We start from the raw sequence: 16,448 nt of genomic DNA on the forward strand, positions 1-16,448 counted from the left end.
ACACACACACACACTCCTTTCCCACTGAACTGCACCACCAACATTCTGAGCCTTGCATTGAGAAACTACTTGGAATTCTAGTTGAAGAACAGTTACTCCTCAATCTAAGCAGGCATCCTTTGCATCTGTCCAGTGAAGGTTTGCACTGGTCTGCTGCAAGCACAGTCTCCCAGTTGGAAAGCTTGAAAATGCTGTAAAGACTCCACAAGGTGGCTGCAGCGCCGTTCACCGTATCTGTATCGTTCACCTAGGCAGCAGGACATAGCCCATCTTGGATCCTTTCTATCAGTTTTTGTTTTACTTTTGCCAGATGTGGTATTTTGGGCTGAATTTCAGGAACCCAAAGGCAACACTGTGAGGCAGGGGGGCTCAGGGCCAGGTGTGGTGTGCTGAACACTTAGCAACTCTATCCTACACTAGCCTTGCTAGGCTCCCCCAGGAATCTATGCATTTGGGCCAGACGCTCAACCGTGGCTGTTCTCAGAGACTACTGAGATCCCATTTCTATTAAGGAAAGACTGGCTTAAGAGCGAAGGGCAGATTTAGGGCCTTTCCTCCGTGAGAATAAGGGCAGTTCTTAAGATGCTGGGTTTTATCTCAGTCCTTCCCAACCCTGTGGCAATGGTTAGCAGCGACAGTTTGAATCTTTTAAACTAAGTGGGGCTGCTTATTTCATGGAAATAAGGCTTGTCATTCTTTATTGCTTCAAGGCTGAGAACAAGGCTGAAAAGTACATCCATGACTCTCCATTGTAGAGCAGTGGATATATCCTAAGCATATATAACTAAGTCATAAGACACAGAAATATGACAAACAGAACCTAGGATCATGGTCGATTTTTTTTTTGTGTGTGTGTGTGGTTTTTCAAGACAGGGTTTCTCTGTATAGCCCTGGCTGTCCTGAAACTCACTCTGTGGTACTCTCTGGGCTGTGAGTGCTTGCTTTGAATCACATACTTCTCTGAAATCCTATACTGACTGTCTTGTCTTATTTTCTGTGAGCATTTGTCTCACTACTTCTAAGTCCTGGAAGAGTTTACTGAAGTCACATTATTTTTGTGTTATTTGTGTTGGCTGCCCAGGTTCCGCAGCCCATTTTTAAGGTGCGTCTCTGGGGGAAGTACTTCTTATTTTTCCTACACGTCTCCAGGACCAAGGAAATATGACTTCACACAATAGCGGTCACCCTTAGGGTGCAGAGAGAAAACAAAAGCAGCGAGCCCTGGAGCATGATGTTTGGAGATCCTTGAGCGTTGCCATGGTAGCGAGGTAGCGGGCGTGGTAGTGTTTAATTAGTCTTGGGTTGCTGTTGGGGGCGGAGTGCTGGTACCTGGGCAACCTTTGTCATCATGGGTTGGAACAATCAAAACATGGAGCTTGTTAGGTTTTTCATTTCACTCCTGACCTTTAGGAATAGAGTAAAAATCTCTTCTATGTCAGTCTCTGTGTCTGTCTGTCTGTTTCTGTTTCTGTTTCTGTTTCTGTTTCTGTTTCTCTCTCTCTCTCTCTCTCTCTCTCTCTCTCTCTCTCTCTCTCTCACACACACACACACACACACACACACACACACACACACACACACACACACACACGCAGACACAGACACACAGACACACAATTTGTAATTTAAAGGAATGAATGATGTCTTTTCCCATCTAAATTATGAACAGCAGGCATGTCTTCTCCCACAATTCCCTTCACACCTCTTTGCTTATTAATAGGTACACAATACCATGCACCTGAAATTCAAGAAGCAATCTTTCAGTTTGTGTTTCATCTGTCCCTCATCTGCCAGTCTAGCACATTGCCACAAATGCCGGACATGGACCACAAAGACTCAAAAGGTAGCCATAAGCCAGTGTGGGACTGCGGGCCTGGCAGTTCACTACTGCTGTGTGTTTTTAGACCCCGAGTAAAATCATGGGCACTTTAGTCCCTGAAAAGGGAAAAAATGCATGGGGGCCGCCTGCGATGTCTCCTTGCTGAGCAGTGACAGCAGCTGCTCTGGATTGCACTTAGCTGCACTTAATGGATGGTTATTGGCATTCCCTAACAACGTCCCTGAGACCAGGCAGCCCACTTGCTGCCTCGATCTTGCCTATGCTGGTCGGTATGGAGTAGTTCCACAGTGCCCATTAGGAACGGCTTGAGAGCCATTACTGTCGGCAGACTAAAACATCCTTTCTACTCAGGTTTTTTTTTAAAAAAAAGAAAGGTGAGATGAAGAGTTATTTCTACATGGTGTGAACAAGCCGTCATTAACTCCCTGGGGGATGAAGGCACCAGAACACTGCAATGACACGGTGGTTTTTTTCCTTTCTGTTGGCCACAGCTATGCCAAAGGAGGGACCTCACCTAGTGTGTTAGGATGTGAATGTAAAGAGCCCCTGACATTTCAAAGCTGAGAGGCATGCAAATCTGGAAGGTAGCAAAAGCCTTGTGCTACAGATGTCACAGGACTCTGAACAGATGTCACAGGACTCTGAACGGTGTGACTTTGGGCTGTTTTGACAATGGCAGGCTATGTGCTGTGATCTGGACCCTGCAGTCGGAAGGGGACAATAGGACAAGGGCAGATAGAACCAAGGGATAGCAAGCAGGCTGCCCTCCCCTCCCTGCAAGCAGGCTGGGCAGGCTTGAGGAGGAGGCCGACGGAGGATAGGGATTTGTGATAAAATAATTCTTCCTGGGCCTTTACCATTTACCTCAGTGGGGCTGCTTATTTCATGGAAATAAGGCTTGTCATTCTTTATTGCTTCAAGGCTGAGAACAAGGCTGAAAAGTACATCCATGACTCTCCATTGTAGAGCAGTGGATATATCCTAAGCATATATAACTAAGTCATAAGACACAGAAATATGACAAACAGAACCTAGGATCATGGTCGATTTTTTTTTTGTGTGTGTGTGTGGTTTTTCAAGACAGGGTTTCTCTGTATAGCCCTGGCTGTCCTGAAACTCACTCTGTAGACCAGGCTGGCCCCGAACTCAGAAATCCACCCCCCTCTGCCTCCCAAGTGCTGGGATTAATTGAATTTTTTTCTTACAGCTCTGCAGGCAAATGTTAGACCTGAGACCGCGACTCACTAACATGAAAGGAAGGAAAAGACTCATCTGACTGAAATGTAAAGGATTGGCTTTAATTCTCTAGCCTAAACCAATCTCCAGAAAGGATATTTTTAGCAGTCGCTCAGCACAGACCTAAAGATGCTCACCTGCGGTTTGTTTATCTTTCATCCTCTACAGGAAAGGCACGCGTCCTTAAGCAGAACCACCCATGTACACATTTCAAAATCAACCACAGACAAAGGGAGGCTTTTGTGAATGTGATCTAGCGAGTAGTGCTAAAACTAATGTAAATACACCAGCGTTGTACTATTTATTCAGCTGACTAAGAAAGTTAACCACAGGAAATGTGAGTCTCTTAAAACTGGCAGACACTATAGTCACTGGTGGGTTGAAGAGAGAAGAGGAAGCAGTGGTGAATAGAGAGGCTGAGGTTTAGAGGGACTGGGTCAACACAGTACGGGAGACAGCCAAGGGCATCACCATTCTCTTCTCCAGCAAGGAAGACCATGTTGCAAATGGTCTAACCTCTGCTCTGGCTCTACTCTTGCACTGTCTTCATTTTGCCCAAAGAACTGAGAGCAGTGCTGAAAATAGACAAAAGAAGAGCTATGTACCTTCTGAGAATGCCAATGGCACCTGCTTCTGAGGGTCATCTTTAATATAAATTAAAAACTAGCACAAGAAGGAAGCCAGCAATCTATCTGAACTTAGTATTTTCCACAGACAATAATAATCACCACACATACAAGTCATGCAGATTTTCCTTGTGAAGATGAGAGATGGCTACTCATTTGTATTTAGTTCCCCAAAGGTAGGTGGCAATGTCCTCATACACATTCATTCAACGGGTCTCCACGAAAGTATCATGAAGCAGAAGTAAGAACTCTGACTCACAAACAAAGAAACTGAGACAAGAAATGTGTACATATCCAAGGTCATTCAACACCCATGGCAGGGTTAAGAACAAATGTGGGGGGCTGGCTCCAGTATCTGTAACTGAATTGTAATTGTCAATTACAATCTGTAAATTGTAATCTGTACTGATGGCAAGGAACTGGTTATCAAAATTTTTAACCATTTTAAAGAACAGATAAAAATGACAAAGTGAGAAAAAAAGAGACCATTGAAACTGGTGTTCTTTTCCTTTGTTTCTCTCTGTCTCTCTGTCTCTCTGTCTCTCTGTCTCTCTCTCTCCTCTCTCTCCTTCTTTCTTAGTATGAGAAGGCTTCTCCCCAATACAAGGAATTATGGGATACTGCCTATGTTCTCAGAAGATAAATTCCCCTGTAACTGTATGCACCAAGATCTACAGCTAAACCTGGGAAACAAATGACAGAAATGGAAGCGAGTCAAACTCTATGCATCGTGGCAGACTTGAGCTTCCGTAGAAAGTTTTGTAGATTCTTACTCCTGGAGACCTGCAACAATGACTCAAGCCCAACATCATTAAGGCATAAAAATCATATACATGAACAAAAGCTTTATATGATGGTGTGTGAATTCAGAAATAGAAGGGCAAATAAGACAGTGCTCAATGTTGCAAAGACTCAGCTGCAGAGCCCTCTCTTGAGTGAAAGACTGGTTTGTTCTTTCAGGACCACTGTGCCTATCCATCCAGCTCTGACAAGGCCAGAAAGCTCCAGTGAGAGAAAATCCCACAGAGAATGGCCTTGGTACACAGCAGCAGTGTTCTGAGTGATCTCAAAGCCAGTCCATGCTCAGCTGGTTGGAGATACTGGCATAGATTTCAGTGACTGACCAATCTAGTCAGCATTCTACAGGAATTCTAGATTCTGGACTGACATTTTGAAGCACTTACACTGTGTCAGCGCACCTACATACAGAAGGCGACCAGGTCCCAAATGACTTTTCAGGGTGATCTTGAGTGAGACCTCACTCACCTCCCAGTGAACTGCTCAGTACAAAGTCTAAGCTAGTATGAGAGTTAGCTCCACACACATGGTCTGCCCTTTGCAATCTAAGGCAACCACCAATTCTTCATATATGACCTCTGATTCCTAAAAATAACAACCAACATGAATGGACAGCAGATCTGATTACCATCTGAACCCTTATCTCCAGAATCTCAAAGGACGGCCAATATCCTACTGTAATGCTGCTAGCTGTAAACTCACCAAACCAAGTCACCAACCAACGAGGAGGGGAGGGACCTGTTTGATGCCTAGGGTGCAAGACTTTATGTCTTCCAAGAAAAGAAGTGTGACAAAGGTCATGCCTGTTCTATTACTCAGCTCATCTTCACAGTGTATGGCTTGTGCTAGCTTCCATTTAAATAGTTTTAAAGTGACTGAATGGCCTTTTTTGTTTTTATAGACTCCATCACTCATTTTATTCCTTCTCTCCAAGTAGACTTAGATTCTTGAAACTCTAAATGAGGGTGACTCAGCTGGTTCCACTGACACACAATATGGCTTTAACTGAGTTTCAAGCAAGTGGGGAAGAGACCACTGGACTTGAACGCACTTAGAATTGGACTAACATTCTCCAGTGTGTTCAAGAAACTTCTCCAAAGATCTCCTAAGTAAGGATGGTCTTATAATCTCTACCCACCCCAATCTGTGTTCTTGCCCTTTGACCTCTTTCCACAGCACACCCAAGACACGCTCTGAATTGTGATTTTGTTGATGACAGGTTGAGGGTCTTGTTTAGCAACAGGCTTTAGATTTTGGATTAAAGATTTTAGATTTAGGGGTTAGAGTTGCAAAAGGGCCCAAACCCCAAATCTCTAAAACTTAAGAATTTTCTGGTGTCAGACACTTAGGCCAGTAACACAGTCTTGGTTAGAAAGCTCCATGACTCCGCACCACTGCCTGGTTGGCTCTGCTCAGAGGGAAGCTGTGTCCTGCCAGCCTGGAAAGGGATAGTCCTAACCTTAGCCCACTCTGCAGCTGGTTATGGTGCTTAGGATGCTGTATGTCCAGAAGCCGATCCCCAAACCAGTACTGAGCACTGCACTGACATTGCTAGATAGGTGACCCACTCTTAAAGTAGGTGACCGCATGAGGAAGGGACAGGGTACATCAGGCTAACACGGCGATTTAGAGAGAGTTCTCTTTCTAGTCTGCACGAGTAGTCCAAGCTAGGCCTTTAGCCGGGAAAGAGTTAATTCTTCAGCAGTTTTTTTTTCAACCTTTCATTTTGCAATACACATTTGTCATCATAGGAAGGCAATCCAAATATGAATGTATACAATGAAAGCCATATGTGTATAAAAGAAAAGAAAAAAAGTCTTACAAAACAGAAAGCCAGAACGACCTACAGAGAAGTGACAGAAACTTGGCGTTTCCTTGCTGAAACAAACACACTTGTTGGCAAGGGGCACTTATCTTGTGTGATATGGTTACAGAGATTTGCAAGACAGAAAAAATAAAACAAAATGATGATCAGAGCAAACACCTTAAGCTGTACCTAATCTTTAGCAAATTATGTGCTGATGGTCCCTAGATAAGCTCAATAAGCCACACCCACCTCGTCCACCATCTTCTCTACGTTTTTATTAACACATTCAGTTCTCTGCTGGAAAGCTACAGTAGAGGGTCATTGGAATGGATGGATTTTACTCTATTCTCAAAGTCAAAAGGAAAAAGCAGGGGGAGGTACCACAGCCATATATATTGCCAAGTTAAGAGTGACTCCAAAAGGCATTTACATTCCACACAGGCGGCTTTGAATCTCGGAGCACATGGGGTAGTGGAATATGATCTAGTCATGTAAGAGAGACCAACCTCCATGCCCAATGTTCTGTCATCCCCAATAGGAACTCAGAGAGGAGAAGCATATAGCCAGGAAACTCTTCATTTTACATAAGATTCAAATGATAGTCAAGAAATAAAATGTAGTATCATTTCAACGGTAACCCTTTTGAGAGACACACCTGGGTTTAGAGAGCTGAGGAACCTGAAACTGCTCTTATTTTGCCCAAATGGGACCAGATGGGAGAAATGCATAGCTCAGAAAGGAGGAGGAGCTGAGTCTGCATAAACCATCACCCAAGCCCAGAGATGTGGGCGGTACACATCCTCACAGAGGGAACGGCTGTACCTATGGCCAATATTTGCGTCCTTACCTTTGATTCTCTTATTCTGAAAGAAAGGCTGTTTTCACAGCAGCTTGGAACATCAGGTTCTTCCCCACACTAAGGAGCTGAAAACACCTTTTGTGTCTGGAACACCATGTGCCCTTTCTCTTTCTAGAGAAGGGAGGTTGAGGATGGGAGGAGCACCCTATCTGTACTCAAGAGCTTTGAGTAAAACTAATATTGAAGTAGCCTGTAATCCCTTGAGATCAGAGTACACTGAAACCCAAAGGGAAGAAAGCCGGACCTTAAAGCCTCTCGTAAGAACCTACACCATAAATAATCCACATGGTGATCACTTAAATTGTACTTTTTCAATTTGCTGCTGCCGGCTAAAGTCATTGACATAAATACAAAAGAACCTTCTAGCAATGAGAGGAAATTCTTTTTTCTTTCCATGCTACACAAAGCTTTCCCAGTCAGCAGTCCACTTCCCTCATCCTGTCAAGAGCTAGGCTAACACTGGACAGAAGCCTCACCTGGAACTTCAGGAGAGAATCTTGCAGAGTGTCGTGATACGAAAAGTTTGAGTTCTTGATCCAAGTTGCACTCGATCAGGTTTGTGTCCCAAGATCGGATCCCTGCGGAGGAAAAGGAAGACAGTTGGCAGACAGACTTCCCCCTGAGTCATCTCAGAGTGGTTTGGAGAGCATCCCATGGACTTTTCTCAGGCCTTTTTCTGGAGGGTTCTTTGGCTAGCGGCGAATGCCCACAAATGGGAAAGGGAAGGCCCCTCCCCTGGGACACAAGGGAGGGAGAACTAACTGTAGGCTTGAGGTTCTGTCCCTCAAAAAAACATAAATGCAGCAGGGCTGGGGCTGGAAAGCAAACAGTTATTAGGAAATGGCAGACTGCAGGCAGGCAGGGAGGCACAGAAGGCAACACCACCAGCTTCTTCAGACTCCACTAAGTGGCCAGTGTCAGATGCAGGTGGGATGGCAGCTGCCATTCAAGCCTGGGTCTCTGTTTTCCAAAGGATGCTCTTGCAGTGAGAGTGTGTGATTTCTTCTGTTTACTCATTTTTTGACCTTGGTTTCTTAATCCCCACCTCCTCCATATCAATCCCAAATTGTGTGATCTTTGATAAGCAGGTGGAACTCAAGGTTTGAAGTAGGAGTCCTATCAGTCATTTACTTTATTTAGTGAGCTGGTCAGGGAGTGCTTTTCATTCACAAATTGTTGAGCAATACTGATTTTTGTTTTGTTTTGTTTTTAAATCTAGGAGAACTTTTTATACTTGGTAAAACTCTGCTAATTTGGGAGTGGGCATGAACTTCCTTGCATTAGCCTGGAAGGATCAATCAAGAGCCAGAGTAACCCACAGTGAAGAATCAGAATGATTGTGGTTTCCAGTCCTGGCCATACCTCCTCAGTCTCTTCTGTACTCCTCTCTCTCCCTCTTCAGCCCAAAGGAGATGTCTCATAGGGAACACAGAGAACATCAGGACAGAACCCTGGACAGAAGCCACGAAAGCTGTAAACTGCAGAAGCCTAGAGAACATCTCTCTCTGTGTATGTATGTAGGTATGTATGTGTGTGTGTGTGTTCATGTGTATGTGTGTCCATGTGTATGTGCTTAGACTTTCCCCAACAGACTGTGCATGATGCAGCCAGTACACAGCACCAGGGTTGTTTACTGGTGTGAAACATTCTCAACTGCCAGAAACCAATTTTTGAGCCAACAAATATTTATTATCAAACTCCTATGAGAGAGGCTTAAGCCCTTAGGTGTATATCTATCTGCAACTAAAAGGCCAATGATCAACTGATTCATTGGTTAGTATTTTTGCCATCACCTTAGAGGGTTTACAAGGCAGTGCATGAAACCCACCCCTAAATCCTTAATGTATGCCTCCATTTACCACCATTATGTTCCTAACTTAGGGATAATCATGTTCACTATACATATATTAAATATGTACAACATATATCTTGATTATATGTAATATCTTGATTAAAGATATAATAGATATAGATCTTTAAAAGATTGTAGAGCTCAGTTCCACCTTACATGAAAAGATATCTTTAAATTCATTTTCTCTCTTTTTTATCTCTCATTTTTATTTTACTACATAGCCAAACCAGTCTAGAACTTGCTCTAACTAGTTCAGACGGCCTTGAAATTGTAACTCTGATGCCTGCCTGAGCTTCTAGATTGGTGGACAAAGACCTTTTCCACCAGAGGGATCTTCTTAACAGCCATATTCCCCTTCCATACAGGGAGAATTTCTCACAGGAATAGTGGGACAGATTCAGATAAGAACGAGTTAACATTCCTAAGGAGAGGCTAAATTATAAGGGAAAATTTTATGAGTCTCCCTGGAAACATTAAATGGCCTCAGTTTGCATTTGTGCTAATGGAATATTTAAATTTTAACAAGAAAGGCATGTTGAGAGTTTGTGGGTCTTTTTAGTGGAGAAATGATAAATGGCTTCTTTTTGTTCCCCACAGAGCTTGACAGGTTGAGAGGTCTGAATTCATTAGAATATTTTACTTCAACATATACACTCTATACTAGCCTCGTGCGCAAAGCCATTGAGTTCCTGCCGGAGTGGCTTAATTGGAACGGTTGACAGAGCTCCATTTTGTCTTCTGGCTTGTCAAGCCAGGTCAATAAGTTAATAATGAGACATATGTATTTAAATTAAATTCATACTACTTTTCCATCTTTGTTCTAAGTAACGTCTAAATGGCTGCATTATTTGAATGGCTTTGTCTGGGGTTGGGCACCCACTTGCTCTTGTGCTGATGTTTGCCGTTTCACTCTTGTTATGACTCCAGTGGTGAATTGTTCATTCTATATTCATTTAGGTCTTTTGCATTTATGATTTGACAATAGAAAAATGCTAAACTTAAAAAAAAAATCCATTGAGTTGATTTTTTTTCTAATCATACCAGTTGGTAAAAATAACTTCCGGTGTGTAAACTGCCAACGAAAGAAAAGAATTCAAGGTTTCTCTCTTTCTAAGAGAGCAATTTCCAGTCAAAATATTTCTTAAGGATGTATAATTGGTACTGCAGTTTATAAAATACAGACTATAGATATAGGCTCCCTGGTTACTTTAGTTGGGAATGAACACTCTGGAGTCTTATCAGTTTTAGAAATAAGACACTTAGTAATGAGTTGGTCCCTCACAGTGGATCTTGCTAGTAAAGGAGGGCATTCTCAATGAAGATTGATTGCTTTTGACTGTGTTTCCATACCTCCTCTTCACGCCTAACTGGGAGCTGAAGCTGGAGCCCCCCATGTTGATAGGCCCTTTCCACATTCTCCTCTGTACCCTGCAGCCAGAGAGGGGATACCTGGGTATTGTTAAGAGGTTCTGAAAGAGATTCTGAAGCAGGGGAAACATATTATATTCCTCGCCCCTTCTTTATGAGTATCCTCTATTTCTAAGGGCAAGCTCTTCATTGAGGCTTTGACTTTGTAGCCATCTAAGAGGACGACTTCCTTCCTGGATTACCCAGGGGCTAACAACTGGAGCAACTGGGGGTAGTGAACCTCTGTGTTTCAAATGCCTGGCTAGGTTCAAGGGGCATTGTGCACCAGAGAATGCTCCAGGCAGCTCCAGGATCCTGGCTCCGCCCCAGGAGGCAGGAAGCAAACACTATCCTGTGTTCATCTTAGGTGGACAGGAAGCATCAGACCATCTTCTCTTTTCATTTCACTCAGCCCATGTGGTAGCGATGCACAAAGCAGGTGTGCACGTGGTTTTTAACAGAGGGAAAAAAAGGGGAAGGGTATTTCAGAACTGGTCGGGGTGAGGAAGATGCACATCATATTCTGGATCTTCCGGCTGGATTTCACAAAGCTTACCCTGATCTTGCAGGAACTTTTTAGCTTAATAAAACCAAAAAGCACCTCTCCTTTAGTGGATGAAAATGGAATATTTCTAACAGAAGCAACAGATCAAAGAAAGGAAAATGAATGAACCACACCGTGCATGCTGACGCTCAGACGTTCCATGCACGTGACAGCTGCTTGGGCCTTTGACAAGTTATTTTCCTCAATAGGCCCAATTTAATCGTTCCCTTTCAGAAGCAGGCTTCTGAGTATTTCTTGTAAATATCTGAATGGTCAGCCTATAATCCTATGATTCTGTTTGGAAAACGACACTAGACGGTAACTTGAACCTAGGCTAGAAGCATAAACCAGAGAAGCAGCTGAATGGAAAATGCTAAGAAGCTTTTTAGAGAAAAGATTTCCCAGCTTTCCTTTGGTTTGCTTCTCTCTTTACAAAGCCAGTAACTTCATATTCGTCACATATTCGTGTGTAACGCAAATGTTATCTTACATGGACAGTACACCATTTCAGAGCACTGGCAAAAAAAAAAAAAAAAAAAAAAAAAACCTTAAGTCTTAGATAACAGAATAGAAGCAAATAGTTATCTACAAGTATTTATTTCTAAATCTAAAAGTTAGAAATTATTTTTAAAAGCAAGCTCTTGGGGAAGATTTACAATAAAGCATCGATTTAATGACCTTCCATTTGAGGACCGATTAGCTTGTGTTTCAGCTAGGATCACTGAGCCCTTAGTGGTAACACCAATTAGGCAACACAAGCAAAAATCCATCTGCCTCCTGACTTTGGAAGTGTGAAGACGAATAGAATAAATGTAACACATTCTAGCATCTCTTTATCTCCTACCATATATGGTTTTCACTTTTTTTTTTCTTTGCTAGAAGAAAATGAAAATTAAATTCCACAAAGCCTTTCTGGGTTCTTCATTTTCTTGCCTACAACTTTGGATAGAACATATTTAGTAAAGTGGCATCAGACTATTACAATGAAACCAGCTTATCTCACACCTAAAGACCCAAGACAGTGAACATTTACACTTATCTAGCTTCTCATGAGCACATCTTGCTTATTTCCCATGTCACCTAGAGGAACAGTTGCCTTCTAATCATAATTGAAAACATCAGACTGGCTTGGCTAATTTAGAGAGAACGGCACAAACAGATGAAAACTCATTGCACCATGTTTTAAATTTCAGTTTGACGAGTATTGTTGTATAGAGCCTAGGTATTAAAATATACCCAAATTCATTTTAGTAAGAATAAGGCTATCAGGCTACCTCCACATTGGGGACAATTAGGGAAGGGACAAATGAATCAGCTGGTGGTGTGTGCTATAGTTTGGGATCAAGTCCTATATAACGACATCAGTGTAGCTGGACCCGTGCAAGTGAGCTCTATTGTTGGAAGCTCTGGAGAGGAAATGATTTACCCTGATTTTGTGCTTTTCAAACACAGCTGAGCAAATAAGAGTGAGCATTTTTTTTCCCTTGATATCAAGAAGCACTTAGCATCCACACTGGGATGTTTTGGGCCTGTTGATTTGCTTTATCATCTACCATCTCTCTGCAGGGGTCTAGATTATTTATTTGTTTGTTTGTTTATGTATTTATTTATTTATTTCCTTTCCAGAGTGCTCTGGGTAATCAATCAAATGGCAAATATGCCAGACTCCAGGGTTTCCAGCTACACAGTGCCTCAGTCTGGATGGGAAAGGAAGAGGAAATAAGAAAGGCTAACAGATGAGAGAAGCTGCTTCCCCAGCCCTCAGGGAGCTCACAATCAGAGCTTGAGCCCCCTGGAGCAGCTTCTTCTTGCTTCACACAACACAGCCTGCAGGCACCAGCAACAATAGCAGTGGCACCATAGTGACCTCTGGAGGAGGCCCAGCTGGGATCTGCCAGCTGAAGCAGCAATGTGTCCTGCCAAGGAAACAGAGCCTGCCCGCCCTGTTGCTAAGTCATCTCAGACTGTCTGAAAAGCTGGGGAAGCAGGATTTTCACTTATCCTTGAAAACCCGGGCAGTGTGAGCTGCCTGGACCCAGGAGAGCACTCTCTAGAGGATCAGCAACATCTGTTACTACCCTGGAGGAAATGGCTCTGCTCACACACTTGGTTGATTCTTAATGAGATCGATATAACCATTTCAGAAATCCATGCCAAAAAGAAAAAAAGAAAAAAGAAAAAGAAAAAAGAAAAAATCCTGACCAAATTTGGGGATTAAAAGTCAGAAAAGCGTGATGATTGCAAAATGAACATTAGGGTTGGTGGGTGGGGTGACTTCTGGGATTCTAGTAAATGGCTGTTTCTTTGCTGGACAACACAGGTGTCCTCACTTTATGAAAATTCAGTGAACTGTTCCCCTATGGTTTCTGTTTTTTCCTCTCTCTGGAACACCCTTCTTTCCTTCCTTCATTCCTTCCTTCTTTCATTCCTTCCTTCCTTTTTAGTGTTGAGAAGACAAATCTGGATTTTTAGGACTAAATACTAGTAAAGCCAGGATGTACAGCAAAGAATTCCTTGACTGAATCTATTTTCTCCTCCAACAGAAAGAGGCTTGAATAAATCCTGGAAAGGAACTCCTAAAGAATGATCAAACCCAGTAACAACGCGGGAAGATAAATGTGGTCGCAAGGTGATGGCTGAGCCTCCTCCCTGGAGGAGAGGTGCCCACAAGTAGAGGACTTGTCGTCCAAAGACAAGGTCGGAAAACTGCCTGCTGAATCTATGATGTTAACCTGCTGGCTCTCCCACTAGACCGGGTCACACAAGTAGTGACACTGCGGTAACCGTTCTCCTGTCACTGCTTTGCTCCGTGACCTTGAGTCTGTCCCTCACTCTTCCTCCCTCTCCCTCGAGTCTGTCCCCAAGCTCTAAAAATGGGCGTGATGATTTCTCTCCTGGCACCACAATGGGTGATTCTGAAAATTCTGGAGATGAAAAAGCACTTCTTAATGGATTATTTCCCAGAAATATTAAGTAAAAAAAAAAAAAGATTTAAAAACACCTAGCCATTAATTCCCACAATAGCCACACCCAAAGTCAGTACTTGTGAGTTTTTCCAAGGAGAAAAACGTGCAAATAAACGAAGTTTGAGAAACAGATCAAAAGCCGGTAGTCTGAAAATGAAGGATTACTGAGACGTTCAGAAAAAGCATCCCACTTCTGAAATCTCTCATTCTGATCTTCCCCTCAACCCCAAGATGAAAAATCACGGCAGGCTTTCTGCTCACTTTTTTTTTTTCCTTTTAAGCTGAAAGGGAAAATCCGTGCTTTAAAGTTAAACAAAAGAACCGGGTCTGCAACTCCAGTCCCCACCCTCAAGCCTTTTGTTCTGGGGACAAGTGGGCATTTCCAAATGCAGAGGCAAGTGACAAGCTTTTGTTTATTTATTTATTCATCTAAACCAAAATCATTTCATCCATCTTTCATTGAGGTGATAGGGAGAAGGAAAGGAGGGCTGCGTGAACGCCCTTTGTCCGCCTCGGGCTGCCGTAGAGACCGCAGTGCGGACTGCACCACGCCCACCAGCCGGTGTCTCCTGGCAGAAACGTTTCAGCACCACCCCAGGAGAATAGAGCGCTCAGGCTGGAGCAGCACCCGGACCCCGGGACTTCTGCCAGGGATGAAGTGAAGGGAGGGATACCGAGGGGGGCGGAATAAGGCAGAGGCTAGAGCTGCCCACCGGGGAATGGGGAGCGCAACAAAACCGCTCACAGCCAAAGGTGGGCGCAAGGCTCCACCACAGAGCGAGGCTCGGGCAGAGCGAGCATCGTGCCAGCCGGGGGCGCCGCAGTGCGGGGGCAGGTGAGGCTGTCCAGCGCGGGCACTGCGGCAGGCCGGGTGGGGCTGAAGGGCGGGCCGATCGTTGCCCGCCCAAGGCTGTGCCCTCCCAGACCCTCCCAGCCCCGCCCAGGGTTCCCGTGGAACCGCTATTCCGCTACTGCAGAGCCGGTTCCTGGTGCGCGCAGCAGCCCGGGAGCTGGCCCTACCCTGCCACCCCCTCCTTCCATTCAAGCTATGGCTCCTGAAGCTGAGACTTTTCAAAGCCCACCCACGCAACCTGGGGTCCCATTGTCCTTTCTGAAAGCTGCAGCCCGGACCTCAGGGGCAGGAGCGAGGCTGAGCTTCATCTAGAAACAGAACGCAGACGGGTTCCACGCCTGCATCCTCGGGGGTTGGGGGGGAGGGGGTACAGGGCGTGGCCCTAGGTCTAGCCTAGTCATTCCCAGGAAATAAAGGATCGGGAAGTTTTAAGTCAGAAAAGGCATTTTCCATTCTCAGAGGGTGTGTGTGTGTGTGTGTGTGTGTGTGTGTGTGTGTGTGTGTGTGTGTGTGTCGGGGGCGGGGAGCACGAGGTGACTGTGATAAAGACGGATTCCCATGCGGGCCTTGGCACATGGTATTTTGACCTCAGGTTTTCCTGTAAGGGGAGGTGGGACCCAGTCTGGCTGGGGCGAGAGCGGAGCTGAAAAAAGAGGTTTTGCTAGGCTCACCCCCACCCTTTCTCAGCCTGCGGTTGCGGTCTTATTATGGCCTCCGCTCCGCTGACACCTGCATTTCACTGAGCACGGGAGGAGGTAGCCGAGTCGGCGGTGGCCACGGACCCAGCCAGGTGACCCATCCCTCAGGGCTATTAGAACGATCCTCACTCTGGGTCTCAAATAAAATAATTTAGAAATTAGCTCAGAAAAAAGAGTCCAGATGGAGTGTGGGAGGTGGCCGGGAGAGGTGTGGGTGCGGGGCGTGCGGGAGAACAAGGTGGCCGTCGCGCCCTGGGTGGGGTCGTGCTGGCGCGTCTCCCCACTCACGCCCCTTGTGGGGTGGGGTGGGGGTGGGGGCTCGGGACCGCTTACCCAGCTCGATGTTGCCGATGGCACGCCTCAGGTGCTCTTCGGTCACGGTCTCGCCGACCACCACCAGCAAGTAGAACTTGCTGTCTAAGAAGCGGTGCGACAGGCTGGGAGAGGTGGACGCCGCCGGGTTGCCGATGCTGCCCGATGGCTCCGGCTCGGTGGCTTCCACCACCACGGTCGCCATCCTGCCGGCTCTGCTAAAGCCTGGGAGAAGTGTTCCTCTCCCGCCGCTCCTCTGCTCTGCGGCAGGAGAAAGGATTATCTCCGAAGGTGCTGTCTCTGCTCCGCCCCCTGCGTCCCCCCTCCTCCCGGCGCGCGTCGCCTCCCCCTCCGCCCTCTCCCTGCGCGGAAGAGAGGAGCGGGGAGTGAGAGGCCGAGGAGGCGGTGCCGTTTATAAGGAGACTAGGCTAGGAGCCTGGGAGGAAGAGGAGGAGGAAAGGACCACCCGGCACGTCCTCGTGGTGGCTGCCTCCACTCCTCCAGCCCTTAGCCCAGGGCTGATGTCATCTGCAGCAAATCATTTCGCCGGAGGCCCGGAAGCTGGAAGGACGAGGTGTGTGGACAATGGTCTGGGCAGGGCCAGGAGCCAGGCTCTAGGGGACCCAGAGAACTCTGCTGCAGCCCCGAGG

The 16,448-nt window shown here is 45.4% G+C and overlaps 1 protein-coding gene across 1 annotated transcript in view; it reads right to left on the reverse strand.

Annotated features, from left to right (window-relative positions):
• Map1b (microtubule associated protein 1B) overlaps positions 1-16,222 on the reverse strand; it is a 94,715-nt gene extending 78,493 nt beyond the window's left edge. Inside the window, exons 1-2 of the mRNA XM_031360282.1 lie at positions 15,820-16,222; positions 7,643-7,744 (exon numbers count right to left, since the gene is read on the reverse strand). Coding sequence (XP_031216142.1) covers positions 7,643-7,744; positions 15,820-16,003 — 286 coding nt within the window. The 5' untranslated portion in view covers positions 16,004-16,222. The remainder of the gene's footprint in view (positions 1-7,642; positions 7,745-15,819) is intronic.
• Positions 16,223-16,448: the final 226 nt, after the last annotated feature.

Source organism: Mastomys coucha, unplaced genomic scaffold, assembly GCF_008632895.1.
Source record: "Mastomys coucha isolate ucsf_1 unplaced genomic scaffold, UCSF_Mcou_1 pScaffold8, whole genome shotgun sequence".
Classification (NCBI taxonomy): Eukaryota; Metazoa; Chordata; class Mammalia; order Rodentia; family Muridae; genus Mastomys; species Mastomys coucha.